The sequence below is a fragment of the Paroedura picta genome, chromosome 7, assembly GCF_049243985.1.
Source record: "Paroedura picta isolate Pp20150507F chromosome 7, Ppicta_v3.0, whole genome shotgun sequence".
NCBI lineage: Eukaryota > Metazoa > Chordata > Lepidosauria > Squamata > Gekkonidae > Paroedura > Paroedura picta.
The window spans coordinates 38,102,316-38,122,868 of record NC_135375.1 but is presented as its reverse complement, the minus strand read 5'-3'; the positions used below and the strand labels follow the sequence as shown (position 1 = coordinate 38,122,868).

Sequence of the window (20,553 nt, the reverse complement as noted above, 5' to 3'; positions counted from 1 at the left end):
TTCCCCAAAGGGTAAGGTCCTTCATGGCCAGCCACCTTTTAGGAGGTCCCAACCTGGAGTTGGGCCACAAGCCATACTTCCCAAAATGTCAGGCTTCCCTGCAAGATGCAGATGATGTCAAGTGGAGGCAGATTCCTTGTGCGGAATCAGTCACAGTATTCCAGAGGACATAAGAATTTAAATCCCTTTTGCTGATTTTAAACATTTGTTCAACATTATTGCTATTAATGTTTACAATAATTATTTATATTTTAACATTACAGTTTGAAGGGGAAATGTTTGGGCTTTTAAAAATGTTATTGCTGGCTGGTTTAATGGTATTTTTCATTTTCAGAGCCAGCTTGGTATAATGTTTCAAAGTAGACATATGCAATTTGGTTCAGGTAGACTGAGAAGTACCTGAACCAAAGCTGATTCGTACACTTTTTGGACCAGTCCAGTCTAAACTGACTTTGCCCTGAAGTTAAACCAACCCAAATGGTGATTTGGGCACAATTCAGCCATGTGGAGATTTAAAGGACCAAAATTTCCCCTTTCTGTCTATTCTGTGGTGGGGGAAGGGAGTTTTAGATAAAGGCATCCTATTTTCAGTGTAGCTCAGTAGCCTCCCTCAAAAGAACCCCAATTTTTGCATGATCTCGAGAACCAACTAGGCATCATTTGAGCACCAGCTTGATGTAGTGGTTAAAAACGGCCTCTAATCTGGAGAGCAGAGTTTGAATTCCTGATTCTTCACATGCAGCTACTGGGGTGACCTTGCGCCAGTCACAATTCTGTTAGAGCTCTTCTTGTAGAGCAGTACTATCAGAGCTCTCTCAGCCCTACCTCCCTCATAGAGAGTCTGTTGTAGGGCGAGGAAGAGAAGGCAGTTTTAAACCACTTTGAGACTCCTTTGGGTAGTGAAAAGTGAGGTATAAAAACCAGTTCTTCTTTTCTCCCCCCCCCCTTATCTTGTGTTTCCTCTTGCCTAAGGGGGCTTACAATAATAATAAAAACATTATATTAAAAAACACCTTAACGTAGTTCCCCCATGCCTACTATTCATAATTCACAAAAAGCCTTGGCAAATAAGGGCCTTGCAGTGCCTCCTAAAGGTCAGTTTGTTATTTTTAAGCACCTTAGGTCCCAGTTTTCTGGAAGACCCAGCTTCTGGAAGACCCAGGTTCTGGAAGACCCAGGTTCAAATACCACTGTGCATGTAAGATCAACCTTGGTCATCTCAGCCTAATCTAACTCACAGAGTTGTGCTGATAAAAAGGAGAAGGAGAGATTATTGGAAGCTACTTTGGGGGGGAAAGTGTGATCTCATTGTAATAAATAAAATAATGTAAATAAACAAAGGTCTATGCCCAACTGCATGCTCTGTTCAATCAGTTCTCCAGAGTTTTGCAAGTCCTATTTTTAACAGGAAGATGAAACCAGAGGCTTTGGGTGTAAGTTGCTGTGGGAATCCATCAGCTACCGTCCCATCTAACTGTACTTGACCTTTTTGATTTGTAAAAAAAGCGAAAGATGAATTCATATGTAGTACTTCATTTCTTAGTGGAAGGCAATTCACTCATCCCTTCAGCATAGCTCTGACATTTAACAGTAACTTTCTTGTTGTTCAAAACCATTTTACTTTGAGCAAAATACATCCCCCTGACTCTACACTACACCAAATCTTTTTTACTTAAAGTCACCAAGGAACATTTTTCCTAAAGCAAAACTCATATTCTCTTTCTTCTTGGGTATCCAGCTGTCAAATCTGGATTGGCACTAATGCCATTGAAGAGGTGGTGAGGGGGAAATCATTCATAAAATGCCATGTCCATCTGCAGCACTCGACTCATAGAGAAAGAAAACCTATAACAGGAAGAAGCTACATGGAATCCCAGAGAAAGATGCCTGCCTTTCCCCAGGACACTTCTACTGCTGCACTTGTAAGAGTCTATTCCCATGTTTTGTGGTCAAATCACAAACTACTGAACTCTTCTCTGAAAGTGCTTCAACACTGATAAAGATCATAAGTCTTTTGGGGAATTCTGAGCAATGAAGGTCTTGCTCTGGACAAATGTCTGGTAGAAGGTAAACATTCTGATAACTGTGCAGGTCCTTCATATCATAGAAATCGTTATATTCCATTAGGGGATTCTGTAAGCATTGAATTCTATGCTTGTCTATGCAATATTAGCAGGCTTACTAAATCATGGTAACTCAGTCAATGTTGTTTACTTGGATTTCAGTAAGCCCTTTGACAATGTTCCCTGTGATGTTCTGATAGGAAAACTGGAGGACTGCTGATTGGATTTTTGGATAATTAGGTAGATAGGGAACTGGTTAGAAAACAGCACCCAAAAAGTAGTTGACAATGGTGTTTCATCAGATTGGAGGGTGGTGAGGAGTGCAGTGCCACAGGGCTCAGTACAGAGTCTGGTAATTTTCAACATTTTATCAATGATCTGGATGAGGGGATGGAGGGTGTGCCGATGACACTAAAATGGGAGAAGTAATGAACATGCTAGAAAAGACTCAAAAAGATCTAAACATGCTGGAAAAGTAGGCAAATGAGAACAAGATGCAATTCAATAGGGGTAAGTGCAGAGATTTACATCTGGGTCACAAAAATGAGAAGCATGCACTCAGGATGGGAGGTATACTTCTGGGTAACAGTGTGTGTGTGTGTGTGCATGAGACCTTGGGGTACTTGTGGACTGTAAGCTAAATATGAGCTGGCCATATGATGTGGTGGTAAAAAAAAAGTGAATTTCATATTGGGCTGTATCAACAAGGGCATCACATCAAAATTGCATGATGTCATGGTTTTGTTGTATACTGCATTGGTCAGACTGCACCTGGAGTACTGTTTACAGTTCTGGAGAGCTCACTTCAAAACGATGATCTGGGGCTGAGGACCAAGCCCCATGAGGAAAGGCTAAGAACTTGGGAATGTTCAGCCTAGAGAAAAGGATGGTGAGAGGGTGAGAAGACTCCCCCTCCCAGACACACACATATACACTCATACACACATTGGATACTACCACCTCCAGACCATTGAATTTATTTTGATATCCTGTTGAAAGAGTTGTCTGTGCCAACTTCTGAGAGCCTTCTGGAAGTAGGAGGAGATCAGAGAGCTGGCACTGTGAGTAGAATGTATAATCAGTTAACTGTTGCATTTTTAATCTATAAATAGGGCATAGGACTTTTTTTTTTAAGGGGGAAGCTAGATAGGGAACTAGGAAGTGGCAGGGAGAAGTTTAAGTAGTCAAAGTCAAGAGAGGGAAGAAAGGGAAGGAGTACAAAATAGAGAGAGGGGTGGGTAATAGAAGGTTAAGTCAAGATAGGAGGTAGGAGATGGAAAGTTGGGCTACTAGATAGCTAAATCATGAGGTAACTGAAGATGGGCATCAGCAACTTGCAGATCATACAGATAGCTGTAAGTTTCCAAAAAGTGTGGTCCATCTCAAAGACATTTCACAAACAGTGTGGAAGACTTTATTTTGGGGGGACATCACAAAGGATATTATGAAAAATAAATATTGTATCATATATTTGTTGGCCTGCTACCATCCATACATGAGTCTCCAGCTGGCCAGCCATCAAAGCTTTTTGTTTTCGTTCGTTTGCCTATATTTTTTTATGAGATCTCTGTTTTGATGCACTAGAAAGTAACCTGGAAATTTTTATATGTCTTATACTTTTTATGCCAATAAAAGGTTACAAAAAAAAAAAAAAAGGTTTATTTTCATTATAAAGACTGGAAGGGAAGAAGATTGGGATGGGAAGAAAAAGTTGTCATGTGGTGTTATACTGTTATTATTATTCAATTATTATTAACTGCATTGTTCTTAAAATGTGTTTTTCTTCTCTGAGGTATTCTCTGCACCAAACCTTTAAGGAATAAAAAATACATGAAAACTTTCAGTGAAGGGAAGCATTTGATTCTTTAATCACAATTCTTCTCTGTTTTCAAACCCTGTTTAAAGGGAAAAAATGTATAAGCAGACAGGGAATTTAGAAAATAACAAACATTGAAGTTCAGTGTTTGCAATGCCAAAACAGATTTAAAAGTTCAAGTCACCCTAAGTCTTTGCCTTTCTAGTCTGAGACAAAGACTGGGTAGACTAAAATGAGGGTGCTGAGACTACTCTGTGATATATGTTGCTCTGCAGACAAAAAAAGCCCACTCCTACGGAAGCAAAGAAAGTACCTTTTCACAAAAGCTTGTTTGGGGGAAGACAGATATATTAGTTATAATCAATGAAGCAATGAACCAAACCAATAAAAAAGCAACTCAAAAGCCCATGAATAAATAAGTAAATAAATAAGTAACGATGGAAATAACAATTAATAAACAAATACCATTTGTTCTGTCCATTTCATCTCCTTTGCTAGTGTCCAGCTCTCCAGTTTAAAGAGCTCAATAAGAGTTCAGAATAAGGATGCTTGTTCAACTAACATCCTATTAACTAGTAGCAACCTGGGAGATGATCTTTCAGTGATCAGGACAACTGTTTTTCAACCTGTACATTGCTGTTCAGCATGCTGGTTTCCTGTATTCCTTCATATATAGTATTCCTTCAATATAGTATTCCTTACATAGTATTTAATAGAGTATTCCTTCAATATAGTGTGACTGGCCTTTCATGCAATTACCTTCTCATACAGCCTGATTGACTTCTCCTATCCTCTCAACCTGAGTAACTCCTCCAATTGGAAGAGAGTTATTTAAATGTACAATTCCATCAGTCATGACTCATATACATCACTCATAAATATATGCTATATTTTAATAAAATTCTATCCTTCAGTGTTTGTCTAAGTCAGGGTTTCTCAAACAGGGTTTTGAGACCTGGGGTTTCTTGATGGCCCTGGAAGGGTTTTCCAAATGGGTAGGAGCGTATGTATGTGTGTGTGTGTGTGTGTGTATGTGTTAAACATTTATTGGGTGATATGATCATATATGGACATATCAACCCCTCCCCCCCAAAAAAAGTCCAATGATGGCTGGAGGGAGTGGGAAGCGCCCTGGGTGGGCATGTACACAGCTATGCTTCCCAACTATATTTTGTACTTTCAAGCCACTTCTGGAGCTTCTTGAAACTTGAAGAAGAAGAAGAAGAGTTGGTTCTTATATACCGCTTTTCCCTACCCAAAAGAGGCTCTAAGCGGCTTACAGTCACCTTCCTTTTCTGAGAGCTCTGATATCACTGCCCGGTCAGAACAGTTTTATTAGTGCCGTGGCGAGCCCAAGGTCACCCAGCTGGTTGCATGTGGGGGAGCACAGAATCGAACCTGGCATGCCAGATTAGAAGTCCGCACTCCTAACCACTACACCAAGGATATTTCAGGGGTTTCTCAATGGTAAAAAAAAGTTGAGAAAGGCTGATCTAAGTTGCTCTTAGCCACTAATGGCTATCAGTTGGTTTGAATCAGCAGCATCTTTGTACATGTGCAGATCTGCAAAGATCCAATACAAATTATTTAGTGGACATTTGCAGCTGTTTGACACTATGTTTATACCAACCATTGTTGGTGCAGTCACCCAAATAGGTCTACATATGTTAGGCCATATGATGTAAATGCATCCCTTGCTATATGTGTGGGGATGGGCAAATACATGTGTGGGAAAACTTCATGGGAAAACCATCAAAAAGAAATCCTTGACTGGAAGAAATGAGGTGGACTGCCAGACTCAGGTGTTTCATCTGGGAGTCCTGGGCAGCTTGTGCCTCAGCCTCATCCTATTGAAGTTTGGCCTGTACCAGGCTCCTGCTGCTTAGTTCCTCCTCTAAGGAGTCCCCACTGGTATGAGGCTGGCTTGTGAAATTGAGACATGGATGGAAATGTAGATATAAACTCATGCTTATTCTTTTGGAGAACTGGATCATTATGGTCAAAGGCCTGTAATTTTCCAGGATGAATATTAAATGTACAATAAACTTCACCATGTCATCATTGTGGCTGGATAGTCTCTAGCAGCAGCACAGAATCCTGCAACTGTATATCAGATTCCAGGCTCAAGATTGGCTAGTAAAAAGGATGTATATCATTCAATCACCGATCTTCATGCAATCCTTTGGAAGTTAGGTTTAATAAATATACATTTGAGGTCATCATACAACAAGCAGTGCTGCAATATATGTCCAATCATTTCAGTTTCTTCAGAGGTACAAGAACATGGACATTTATGGAATGGGACACCATGGAATTTCCCTTCAATTAATGCCAAGGGCAAAACATTAAAATTAGCCAAAGTCAAAGCTATCCAAGCTTGTGAGTCAATAAACTAGTTAAGTAATTTGACAAAACCAATTTCTTGTTCCTAAGATGATGGTATTTTGCAGTAGAACATAAATGGAGTTTAAGTTTGATGTCCCAGATCTTTTGCTTAATTCCTGACTTAGCTTTTAAATAACCCAAGGTTATTCAGATAGGCTATTAAACTGGAATAAAAAGGACCTTTTCCATTTTGACTGGAAGGTGTTAGCCAGTGTCAAAGCTGCATGACCCATGGGGAAGAAAATAAGCTTCAATCTGAAATTAATCCTGTTTATCCATGCCCGGGGTTTCCAGAGGAAGTAAGCCAGTTTCTAAATGCAAAATTGCATTAGGAACACACTAGGTAACTGCAACTATGACTCTCAAAAGTTTAATCTGCATGATTTCAAAAGGCCTATATGTAGTATATGTGTATAACTGGGAGCCTGATAGGAACAATGTGGTAACTTTCACCACAAAAAAAACAAAACATGAAAAGGAACATATCAGCCACCTCTAGTGTAAATTCTTTTTCGTTCAGAGTAGAAATACTTCTCAGGGCATTCCTGGGGACATTATTTATTTGAATATGGCAGGTTCCAGAAGAATGGAAAACAACACCTAAGTACTTAAAATATTGCACATGTTCAATATCGTTCCCATTACTCATCCATTGGTGCTTCAGTTTTCTTCTAGAGCAGGGGTAGTCAACCTGTGGTCCTCCAGATGTCAATGGACTACAATTATCATGAGCCCCTGCAAGCGTTTGCTGGAAGGGGTTTATGGGAATTGTAGTCCATGAATATCTGGAAAACCACAGATTGACTACCCCTGTTCTAGAGAACACCTCTAATTTGGACTTACTATAGTTAATAGTCAGAAGATCATTATCACAGAATGATTTGAGAGCCCTCAGTAAACATACTCCTTAAATCTATACTGGTATAAGACAACATGACCATATCATTTGCATAAATTAAAATTGAGAGTAGTCTAGAGGTCAATATAGGAGGATGAAAGCTGGGATCAAATAAATAGTTAACTATTGATTTCACATAGAAATTGAATAAACGGAGTGCCCAAATACAGTCTTCTTTAACATCATTGTATTTATTTATTTTTCAGATGTTATGCCACCCTTCCCCAAGAGCTCAGGGTGGCTTACAATATGTCAAAACAGTAAAACAAAAATTAAAACTATTAACCATAAAATCCAGTATAGAGAGAGTTCCTTCTCTCCAGTGGGAGGGAAGAGTAGAGTGGTAGCAGTCTGCCATACCCACACCAAAAACCAGCCTGCCTATGTGCTCTATTGTACTAACAACAACTTTGCATTCTTTTTCTTGTTAAATGCAAGGCACAAGCTGTTTTGAACATTTCTTGCCTTCATTGGAGGGGCAAACCTCTCTCTGCCCCCTCCAGGCTGCCTGAGACTGTAAAATGTGGGTTATTGCCTATTGTGCAACTTTGTCTTCATCGGGATGCCAAAGGCCACTCTAAACCACTCTATAATTGGTCCTGCCTTCTCAAGGTGGCAACATTTGTCTCTGTTTGCTCTGTCATATAACACTCCCCTTGAAGGCATGACTTGATTTATATATGCTGCAGTGAGAACTATTGAAAGTTTCTTATACTAATAAAATCAGAATCCAGTAGTACCTTTAAGATCTACAAAGATTGGCGTGAGCTTTCGAGTGCAAGCACTCTTCCTCAGAGGAAGTTTCTTCACTCGGTCTCCTCAGAATCCATACCAAGACTTGGCAAGCCACCCTTTTTAGACTCACACCTAGGCTTGCCTATATTAGCTCCACACTGAAGTCTCACCCATTGGTATGTTCCATCAACCAAATTGCAAAACTTCATACACACCAATGCCCCACCAGTCAGGACCTAGCTGGAGTATAGTGTGCAGTTCTGGATGCCTCACTTTGAAAAGTTTGTGAACAGCATGGAGGGGATGCAGAATATAGCAACAAAAATGCAGTGACATGGAGACCAAGGCCTTTGAGAAAAGCTGAGGAACTTGGAAATGTTCAGTCTGCAGAAATGGAGGTTGAGTGTGTGTTAGGGTGAGAGGGTCATGAATGCCTTCTTTAGTATTAGAAAGGTCATCACTTAGAGGGTAGGAACTGTTCCTGTTGGCAGCAGAGGATATGATTCACAATAATGGTAGAACATTACTGACTGGATATTGGTGGTGGGGATTACTGTCAGAGTAGTTCAGTAGTAGAACTGATTACCTAGGGAGATGGTGAGCTCCCCTCACTAGTTCAAGTAGTATGTGGATGAAAACTTGACAGGAATTGTTGGAATTGCAGTCAGCTCATAATTTAGTGGAGTCAACCTTGACGCTGTCCTTGTGTGCTCAACTAGGGACTTTGAGTGGTCATTAGTGAGGATGCAGGGAATTTTGAGCCATGTGCTCTAGGGATTCCTTTGTTTAAGCTGGGCTCCTGCCCCCTGCCTCGTTCTTCAGGAAGAGCAGATCAGTGTGCTTTGCTCAAGCACGGAAGCAGTAGTCATTAAGGCTCTCTGCTCTCTCCATCTGCTGATATGTGGCATATATTCTGCCTTCACCCCAGCCATAGAGGCTTGCAATGTACTGCTTTTGTATTTACTCTTTAAGATTTTGCACTCTGTTTCAGTAAGGAGACTGAAGCAGATGACTTTGAAATGTAGTTGTAAATAATGTTTCCCAGTACGGATTACTATCTCTTAAACCTCAAAGTGCTATGAGTTTAGATCGGTGCCTCTTCCTCAAAGGTAAGTAATGACTGCATACTTTCAAAATAGTCTGTAGCTATAATTTTCTGGAGGGACCTGGGACCATGTCTAATGCAAAAGCCCCAAGAGGAATGCTTAAGGCTGATCCTGCATTAAGCAAGAGTTTGGACTGGATGGCCTGTATGGCCCTTTCCAACTCTATGAGTCTATCTTACCTGAAGATACTCCCCAGGCCAGCCACCAAATTCTAGTGCATGGCTAAATTCTTGCTATGATAACCACTTTTTCTTTCCCTGAGTCAAATTGATCTGGACTTTCAACTGGACGGTTTCCAACTGCCCCTATTGGCTGGCCTCAGAGTCTTCTTGGATGGGCCACAGGCTAATCCCATCACAAGGACCTTTTCTTTCACCCCTTTGTAATTTATTTAATATGATCCCTTGGACAAAGAGGTACAGTTTAATATCACTTCATTCATACTGTATGTGAAATGCATATGTTATAACCAGAACTGCTTTTCTTTTGGGGGAAAGCTCCCAAACATAGTGAAGGTAGCAGGCAATGCAGTGAGGAAAAGAAAATGGTAGCAAGAAGACTTCTAGCAGTTGTGGGAATGTCCTTCACCTCCTAACTGTGACTCACACACAAAATAACCACAAGATGCCATAAGAACAAGAAAAATGGCTGAGGAGTTTGATAGGAGTAAAGCAGGCAAAAAAATTGTGTTGTAACAATATATGCTTAGTATTTTGCAGGCTCATTTTCTGTGTATCAAACAGTGTAAGTCTTTATGGAAGGATGGCATCTCATTATTTGCTTGAATTTTGCACCCATCTAGTACCCAAATGGATCATGACATGAGGCTTTTGTGCTTAAAATTCTGTTGGTGAGAAGAGTGCATGATGAACTGTCTTGAGATGCTGTGCAAAGAGATAAAACTTTATTACCGCACATCTAAAGTTAGTTAGAGAAGTCTGTCATGGCAAACTGAGTGGGAGTCTGAAGTTAATGAGCTGCTTTCAGCGTGATGGGCTTCTCTAAGAGAAAGCACGCTTCTGCAGAACGGTACCCTTGGAACAAAACAATCGGAGACGCCGTGGGAGGCATCATAATTAATAAGGGGCAACAAACACATTGCTGTTTAATCTAACATGACAATGCTGAACTGTAGACAGTAGCAGCATGGGACTTCATTTACAAAGACAGTCTATCATTCGGTCGCCCCAGAAAATTAGAAAGTATCAGTCTCATCAACTACTGAAATGGTACACAGCTGCCAAAATCCCAGCTACTTCAAAGTTACACAGAAAACATTTCAAAAGAAGAGCAGAGTGAAAGGTTTTGTGTGTGTGTTGGGAGGGAAGAAGTGCAAAGCAATTTGTTTTGGTTATTTCCTGCCAGTATATTTTGCGATTATATCTGCTTAGAATTCATACAACTCCTGCACCTGTTTGGTGCATCAATTGGGATCCAGGTTGGATGAAATTGGCCCATTGGATGCATGCATATCATAGTGAAGGTTAAAATGCTAAACAAATGTTGAACTGGCTGAAAGCAACTGTTACTGTGCTTGGAACAAACAGGCGGGCAAAACAAGAACAGTTTCCAAGTCAAGTTTTATACAGAACAAACATCTAGCATTTTATGTTGGTCCTCCCATTTCTATCTGTGCCCAGTCATTCCGAAGTACAGAACAGCTATATAGAAATGAAAATACAATGAGAAATCAACAATTAAAAATCATAACAGAGATATCAGACTTGAAAACAAACAGAGCAGCAGTTTTGTCAGGTGAAGTCAAAGCTCTTAAAATGCAAGGCATGAGTATTTAAAAGGTGCCAGACATCACAGTTTCATAGTTAGTACATTTAAGAATTAAGGAGATTGTCTACTGGGGATATTCTTCAGTGCCAGCTTCATTGAAGTGAAAAGAAAGCTGAATGTAGTCCTAGGGTGTGGTAACATTGTACATCAGTAACCCTTTTGTTGTTGTTGTTGGGTGTGAAGTCTATGGACAGTTCCAAAAGGCCAGTAACTCTAGGCCTTAAGTTTCATGGTAGGGAAAAAAAACAGTGATAAATAAACAATGCAACTAAATCATACACATTACCTCATCTGCGTAGCTTTATATTATCTGAAATGCACATTTACAACTTCCGTAACTAATTAGGCCCGCATTCAGTCTCCACATCTAATTTCCCCTAGATTTTGGAAACAGAATTGTCTTCTGTTATCTTCAAAATGGAACTGGAATAACAGAAATGTTCTACTGTTTCTGCCATGCCAAGGCAACTGTTACAATGTACAACTGGAGGGCACTGGAAGGGTGCAAGGAACAAATAAATTGCAGTTGTTAGAAACTATGGTTGAACCATTTTGAACAGCAACAAGGGCTGCTATGGAGAAATTGCCACAAAAAATCTCAACTGGTGTTCCTAGGTCAGTGCAGAATGGAGGTGGTGGACATATCATATTAAAAATTGGGGAGAGAGGTTATCTTGGGCAAACAAAGATTCAAATAAGGAAATTGGAACATGCCTTTTGGTCTTCAGGCTGAGGATATGTGGGAATATTATATGACATGTTGATATTATTTATTTATTCATTTTATTTAGATTTATATATCACTCTCCATTGCAGCTCAGGGCAGTTTACAGAGAACATGAATTGTGTAATACAATACAACATAAGTTTGATAACTGCGTCATTAACAATGCAGTATCGTCAACAAAAGGCTATAACAAACATTTATTCACAGTAACATTATGATTGCACCCCTGTAAAGTGAGCATATCTGGATAGGTTCTGGGAGCTCAATAGGCATTGTCATTGACCTCAACCCAATGCCGGATGGAAGAGTTCTATTTTGCATTCTCTTGTATGGTGTCAAAGAATCCCACTGCCAACACTACTACAACCTTTTTTCATTTCAAAGGATACCAAAGGACCTGGTTGGACTTTTGCAGAGAACATGCTGGAAAACAAGTATATAGAAAACAAACTATATTGGATTATGTGACTAATTTATCTAGGGATTACCTTCTAGGAAACTTGAAAGCCCCTTGGATAGTACTGCAGGCATTACTGAGCTTATGTACTCAGATAATAGGATAGCTATCTAATTCTGCACCAGGGGACATTTCTGAATTCTCTTGGATCTAACAAAATTCCTAAATTCATCACTCAGTCAGACAGAATTCATTGGACCCCATCTAAAATACAGAGTACCCTCCTAGACCCTGGCCTTTCCAACTGGTGCTGTATCATACATTCTTGGAAATTGCACTCATGTTGCACATTTACTACTGGATTTCCTCTTGCAGGTAAGTCAACCCAATTGCAAATAATATCTATAGTGCTACAAAGTGACAATAGGCAGCAGTGCGTGGATGCAGCCAGAATCATCTTTATTTTCAGTTTCAGCATTTGGTTTCAATGGCAGTTACTTCACCAAGGCTGACAGGCACTGACCAGTATGGCCACAGTTTCTTCTGGTGGTTTGGACAAAGCAAGAGAGAGCTGGGTATCATCGGTATGTACATGATTCCTGATCCCCAAGTACCAGATGATTTTCCCTAAAGACTTCACTAATGGATTAAATGGCTTAGGAAATAAACACTCAACAAGACAGATCCTATAGTTCTGATTCCTGATTTCTAAGAATGACTTTCTGAACATGGATAAGAAATTATTTGAACCACTCTAATGTTGCTCTTCTAATTCCAATCTCAGCTTCCAAATATTTCAACAAATCCATGTTGCCAATTAAGTCAGAGACTACTGATAAATCCAATAACAGCATCAAACACAGTTTACAGTTCTTTAAATTCAAATAAAGCAACAAATGAATAGATACCTCCTCCATGGCTTACACCAGTCTGACACCCCTTGGGTTTTTTTTAATCTAAATTGTCATTCCTGTTAGATTATTGTTGTTCAAAATCATTGATACTATGTTAATTTAAATCACTGTTGGATTATTATTGATGTTATTTTTGACTATGTTATATGCTTAGGTTGTTTCATGTATTACCCTGCAATGTTATTTGTAATCCGCCCTGAGCCATATGGGAGGGCGGCATACAAATCAAATCAAATCAAATCAAATCAAATCAAATCAAATCAAATCAAATCAAATCAAATCAAATCAAATCAAATCAAATCAAATCAAATCAAATCAAATCAAATCAAATCAAATCAATAAATAAATAAATAAATAAATAAATAAATAAATAAATAAATAAATAAATAGATACAACAAGATAAACACATGCCCATTAGTATATAATTTTAACAAGATGGGCGCTGCTAAGAACATAAGAAGATCAACTGTCCAACATATCTGGCATTGTGTTTGATGGCTAGCTACAAGTCTTAGAAGCTCCACAATCAAGCTGGATATCCCTAATTTTCTGCATTATTGTGCCATGTTATCCTGGTGCAAGCTTTTGAGTTCTCCAGAGCTTTCCAACAACATGGATATTCATGAGCTGCCATGATAGCCCTCCTGTCCAACAGCAGTAAAGAACTTATTTAATGTGTAAATAACTAGAAGCATAAGTGAGAGAACCGTCAGAATATCAGACTACGTTTACATAGTTGTATCAATAAAGTCTGAGTCATTAGGACTTGGTCTCTTTGTTCCTAACACTATTAGAACACTGTGGAATTCCTGGGCATGTAAATACTTTTCACTTTGGTTCATCCTTATTATTTAAAAAAAAAACCACTGCTATTGCTCTTTCATTTTTTTTACTGTTGCTTTTGCATTTCTTTTTTGTAATAGACTAACGTACAAGCTCTACATTTTTATTTTATTTCTGGCAGGTGACTGAAAGCCCAAGCAATTTCAGTCACCAGAGAGATGAAATAAATTTGGTAAAATTGCTTTGAGTGTCTAAAAACTATTACAAAATTCAAATTATATAAGGAGAAAAGCCATCCCTATATAGTAACCAAGACTTTGTAATACATTTCTGGTAGTAAATCTGGAAGACTAGAGAGTTTTTTGCTTCTACAAAGTTAGTTATTTTCCTTTTGATATTCAAATTGCCTTATTTTTCTGACCTACTTGATTGTGAAACTGTGATATGCAAATATCGCCCACAAGGATCCAGACAGCAAAAGAAATGAAACAAGACTATTTGCCTGCAGTTACAAGTACATTGAAAAACATCAAATTCACAGCTGTTTGGCAAAAAAAAGTTTTGTTCAAAGTATTTATCCACAAAGATCCATTTGAATATATCAAGGTGGTAAGATAAGAATGTAAAAAAAGGATCCAAAGTCTATTTTTATCATGTTAAATACATGAACCAGTTTCTCTAATATAAAAATAATAGCCATTAGTTTATCATGATAGTTTTTAGTTTATCTTGAGAGAAATCTCAAGAAGTGAACAGTAGTTCACAAAAAGCACATACCCTAGTCACAAATTTTGTTTGTTTTTGAGGTGCTCACAGACAGAGTAACATGGCTACCGATCTTGATCAAACGGAAACCTTCTCTTCATTAGTCAAGATGAAAATCTCAGATGTTGCATTAGTTATTCTTCCCTACCAAATTGCATCAAAGGAGGAAAAAGATGGTTTATGTTTTGCAGGGCAGGCAGAGGGAAAACTAAGCTCTCCTTCCTTTCCTGGGATGCTCATGCAGCACACAGGAAAGACTATATTTTTTATTTTAAAAATGAAGCATGCATCGGGAAAAAATTGATACACATGTCCTGGTTTCTTACTTTTGTTTGGTTAAAATGTTTATATTCCACTTCTCTCTTTCATTACAAGACTCATAACAACTAACCGTATTTGAAATCACAATCCCAAATTCAACTATGTGATGAAATCAAGAACTTTTACTTCAGCATATGCCAGTTCCTTTCTGCCATCATACAAAACCTAAAAGGCTCACTTAAATATTTTTTTTAAGTTATGAGCCATGCTAAAGTCTAGAAGCCAGTGAGCCAGTGTCCAACAAGACAATTTGGATGTGGGATCCTCACACACAAATTTGCAGCTTTCGAAGACAATAACAAAACAAAGCACTGGGGTGGCAGTTGACAGAATCCTTACTCCAAGCAGCAACTCTTGACCACCACCTGCAGGATCCTACTGAACACTGCGATGGGCAAGAAGCTCTAGGACTGATGGCAAGTCCTAATGGAAGCAGTAGCCCCTGTCAAAAAATGAAACTTCTGTTCTCCCAATGAAATTAGAGTAGATTGGAGAGTGGCCAACTTTTTCCCACCCCATTCACAGGAAGGTGATTGTTTATACTATTTCTAGTCAAGAAGTGTAGGTGGAATAATGGAACTTTACAGGCCATGTAGTAAAAAAGCCCCATCTTCCTTACCCTTTCTTGCTTTCATCATTTTTATCCTTATTCTGGCTTCCAGTATTCAAGTACCAAAACGCTGAGGAGGCAGAGATTAGCTCCCACAATGTGTACATACTGCTCAGTCCCCTTGCAGTCTCTCCTGCTACCCAAGAAATAGAAAACAGGCAGCAACACAATGGAATAACTATCATAATAAAGGATTTCCAACCATTTTTAAATGGCACAACACAATTCTGTTCAGAATGGGCATATTTGCATGAAAGGATGAATGTGATTCAGGTCATTTCTTGATTGGCTGAGTTCTGATTTCACAGCTCTAATTCTAACCACAAAGAGATGATCACTTGACTGGAGTCCTGAATAGTGTAATAATGTGGCAATGACTTGCACAACTACAGTCTATGAAGAGTTTAGTACATACTAATACCACTTCCCAGCTGCACAAAGCTTTTGAGTACTTTCTGTTTAGCTGTTTACCAGCCTTTGACATATTCTGTTGCTGTAGCTCAGAATGATCAGATTTGGAAGGGAGGGTCATATAAGGGGAAGTGTGCAAAAACATTCAGTAAAGAATCTTGCAGACATCCCAGCCACTTAGTGTTTATAGATTCAATTGGTATACAATCTAACAAGAAACTAAAAGAATTGGGGGATATATCATTCCCCTAATTTGAAAGAAAAATTGAATTTGGGCAGGTCTATGTACACTCATCATGCAGTCCTCGGTTTCAAGGCCCTGACCTAAATCCTCAAACAACTTATTTTCCTCTCATGGCAAGGGCAAAATGCTTTCTTAAGTCTTACAGTTTAAATAAATGTAATTGGCACATCATCTATACCTAGAACAGGTACAGTGGTGATGATTGCTTTTCTTGCTGAGAGAAATCCAGCCAATCACTTTTTCTTGACTTGAAGACCTCTAGGGGAAGCGAACATTAATAGCCTCTTTTGACACAATAGGTTGATGCAGGTTGTATAAAAGAAGGTATAAAATGATACTCTCAGCTTTGCTTTAAAAACACAACAACATGGGATATTAGTGGCAATGAATTGCTCATATATTAAATGATTTAAGTACCCATGGTTAGGAATGTGCATTCAGATAAAGCAGAGCCAAAGATATACTTGAAAAACACCAAAATTCAGCATCCTAGATACATTCACATTTTTTTCAGGATATCAATTTAATGGTCTTGAAGAAAATCCCATCAATATTTGGAACCAGCATTTATTTTCCCTTTCCCCAATTTCCATTTATTTCCATGTCTCCCGATGAGGTTCTGTGTGAGAGGAGGGGTTGGGTTATAGATTAATTGGTGGAAGTACCAAACACAGGACATAACTGATGAATAGAAAATAGAATGCTAGCTAGTTCCTGTCACTTAAGATAAAACCTTTCCTAGCATCATGTTGGATGGGATCAATGGATTTGTCTTATGTTCTTTTCCTTAAATCATCACTGAAGTTTTGAGCATGATTATTGTCGTTCTTAACTTTGACAATGTGTTTACATGTTTTAAAGCAGATTATAAATCCTCAGATAACATGTGTAAACAAGGTTGAGTCAATAATTCAGCAGATTTTGGAGACAGTTGCAAATCTGGCTGAGGAGAAAAGGACATGGTGGCAAGGAAGTATATAAAAGGTTTTGGCCTTATAGACCTGTTGTTCTGACTGCAGTTAACTTTGTTAAAGATTATTTATGCACATAGCAGTGCCATTTGGGAACATTCCAAATCATAATAAATTAAATCACAACAGCAGGGTTTCCAAGAGACTGTTTCATGTGATTACTCATAAAATGTTATTTTTAACAACAATTGTCTTTAAAAAAAGGAAAAAAATAAAAAAAAATAGGGGAAACATATCAGTAGAAACTAAAAGAGGTCGTTACAATTTCAACAGAGCTATTCTTAAGATAAAAATAACATCATACTACACAGAGGGGAAAATATATGGTTCGGGAAGAAAATTAAACTCATATGAATGGCAAATACAAATCCATCAGGGAATTATCAATGCAGTGAATAATTTCCCACCATTAAATAGGAGTTTTTTTGAAGAAGAATCATGGGCAATATAAAAGAGACAACAGTTCGGCTTTGATTTATACTGGGCCTGTGGAATTCTAGCCTGAGTGGATTTCCATGTACATATTTGATTTTGCACTCCCAGAAAATCCATAGGGCCAAGTCATTGGCAATCTGCTGAAAATTTCAGAGGAAGAACATATCGATCTATAAGTGAATACATAATCACAACTATGAATCAGATTACATACCCTTAGCCCACTACTGCTGAAATCCCAAATCATTACGTTTTGGGATTATTATCTCAATATTTACTTCCTTACCTTTATATCTTCCCTCTCTTATTTACTTTTTCCACCCTTATTTCCTGATATTCTGATAAATAATATGTCTCCGTTCCATCAAAGAATTTATCCCAGTATTTCCATTGTGACTGGTATCTATCCATAGACAGTTTACCCTGCTACAGAATGATAGTTGGCAGAAAGTAAGGGAATTGGAAATAGGAGCCATCAGACTCTGTGCACAGAACATTCAAGCTCTTACTTATTCCAATGGCTTACTACCTTGACCCCCTTGCTAGTAAGTCATACGTAGAACCATAATGCTGACATTTCTCTCTGTGTTGAGTGCCATAAAGTCACTTCTTACTTATGGTAGCCTTATGGATTAATTAAACATCCTATTGCTAACAGCCTTGCTTAGATCATGCAAACTAAACACCATGCCTTTCTTGATTAACTCAATCCATCACATATTAGTTCTTGCTCTTTTCCTGCTGCTTTCAACTTTTTCTAGCATCTTTTCCAATGACTCTTGTCTTCTCATAATGTGACCAAAGCATGATAGCCTCGGTTTAGTAGTGGAGAATACTATAGTATGAACTACCTTGATTTTTATCACAAACTACCCATCCTTACACTTAAGGATCTTTTCTAGCTCCCTCATGGCTGCCCTTCCTAGTCTCAATCTCCTTCTCCTTCTTGGTCGCAATCCCTCTTTAGGTTGGTGGTGGAGCCAAGGATTGGAAAATCTTTATTTCCATTTCTTACTCATCAACCTTAAAGTCATGTTCCCTTTTATGTTTTTCTTCTGCTTTATCATTCACCAATATTTTTTGTCAATGATGTTGCAAAAATCTGCATATTTCAAATTATTAATATCCCTTGCATCAATTTTCACTTTACCAAGTCCAGCTTTCCTTATTGTATGTTCTGCAGGCTAAAGAAACATCAGGAAAAATCCTCCATTGCAATAGAAAGGCTATTAAAAGGAGGGTATAAAGTACTAGACATGAGGGAGAGTTATAATGTCTGATTCTGTGAACAGATTGTAAGTGGGTGGGCAGAAGGGATTGACTCTTGTGGCCCTTTCTTGCATGCTCAGGGAAATGCTGATTGCAACTTTGGGGTCAGAAGACAATTTTCTTCCAGACTAGACTGACCAGGGATTTTTTTTTCTGAGGGGAGGCTTCATCTGGACATAGAATTGGGGTCACTCGGGGCAGGCAGGTAATTGTGAATTTCCTGCATTCTTCAGAGGGTTGGACTAGATGACCCTTGAGGTTCTTTTCAACTCTATGATTCTATGATCACTTCCATTTAGGCAGATCTCAAGATATGTACAAACCATGACAGACTAAGCTTTCAAAAAGGGATTCTATCTTTTTTATGAGGCAAGGGTCAATGGAGACAAGTCCAAACCTGGAGTTTTAAGGTAATGGTGAACCTTAACTTACTACAACTTCATCGAAGTATCTTTGAGGAAGAGACAGAAGGCTGTATGTTTTCTCCTTTTCCTTTTTCCCTTGCTGTGGCCAAATTTCTTGAATGAAACATGTGTATTGTCTTCTTAATTTATTAATATTTCTTATACTTTAAATTCTGTTAAACATGATCTCTGGAAAAAAAAGTGCCTTTTCTCTTCAGCCTTGCTATCTGAAGTGTAGGACTGGGGAAGAGAAACAGTGAAATGCTTCATCTCTGGAACACAATTGGTCTAAAGTGCAAAATTGTGATAGATCACTCCAGAACTTTTTTGTGGAGTTGATAATGGAAATCACAGTTTAGCCTCTAAACAAACATTTAGGGGACAAAATGCTAGATCAATGACTCCATCTATCAGGAAATAACTCCTAAGAGTCATTGATGGCAGCTGGCTGTAATTTATAATTCAGGGATTCCTCTGATCTCCCAGGGGGCCGATCTTGGATGGGAATTACAATTTGTATACCCACTAAGTTCCATCAATTACCTTTATAAGTATCTCTTGGCAGATGGATTCATACATCTAGTATGATGTACTTACATTGCTGTTTAGAGGTCCCAGCTAGGAGATGTACCTCCTAAAGCCCTTCCGCAAGCAAGCATTGGGGCAATTTGTCATAACTTAGCACTTTTCCAGTCATTGTACATGCTGCTAAACATCTGCATAGTATGAACAAGAGAACATAGGTAAGTTCTTTCTCTATACTATCAGGAAACTTGGAAAGGGAGGGTTTTTGACTGCAAGAAGTTTTGACTGTACAGACTACATGCAGATGTTCAACTAAATATATATAGATCCCACATCCCCATATGTTTTCACTTAATATTGTGAGAGCAGGGTACAAGTAAGCAATATACATGTATGAAACAGCCCTAAAAAAATAACAGGAATTCGCAAGGCACCTCTGACCTACACTGCATACTCTTAAGGCTGCCCCATCTGAAGCATGCTTTTGATTTAAGACCCCTTTCACTGCTAGAGCTTGTTGAACGAACTCCTTTTCCTTTTGCAGAACAGCCTTTTAAATTCAGTAGCAATGGGAGAAGGCTAATCTCTGCTGCAGCTATTTTGTAGCTAGGCTTTCAAGTAGCAGATAGGTAATCTAGAATGATTCATACTCTGCTACAGATGAGCATCACTTTTGTGATGAATGTGCAAGGAACATCCTGATACTCTGCCCTGATAATAAAGTTTTAGGTCTGGCTTTACAAATCTTTCACTGGAACGGAAGAAAAATAGTAACGTTAAATGGCCAAATAGATCACAATCAAATTAGATTTCCTGACACAAAACGTCCTTGCTTTCTTATAAGGCGTATACTGAGGTAAGTGTTAAAAAGGATTATTAATAGGGTTATTATCTGGTGTTGTCTTTTTTGATATGGCATTTCCCATGTATGAGTCTAAAACCAATGTATGCTCCAACCTGATAAAAATGAAAGCTGAAGAAGAAA

The 20,553-nt window shown here is 38.5% G+C and overlaps 1 protein-coding gene across 4 annotated transcripts in view; it reads left to right on the top strand.

Annotated features, from left to right (window-relative positions):
• LOC143842409 (uncharacterized) overlaps positions 1 to 20,553 on the top strand; it is a 109,140-nt gene that overhangs the window by 60,638 nt on the left and 27,949 nt on the right. For 2 of the 4 annotated variants that reach the window (XM_077347544.1, XM_077347548.1), the window contains one exon: positions 1,739 to 4,407. The exons of 1 other annotated variant lie outside the window; for it this stretch is intronic. In XM_077347544.1, coding sequence (XP_077203659.1) covers positions 1,739 to 1,997 — 259 coding nt within the window. In that variant the 3' untranslated portion in view covers positions 1,998 to 4,407. Of the gene's footprint in view, positions 1 to 1,738; positions 4,408 to 12,384; positions 13,069 to 20,553 lie in introns of those variants that run through there. One more of the 4 variants, XR_013233087.1, reaches the window with a different exon arrangement.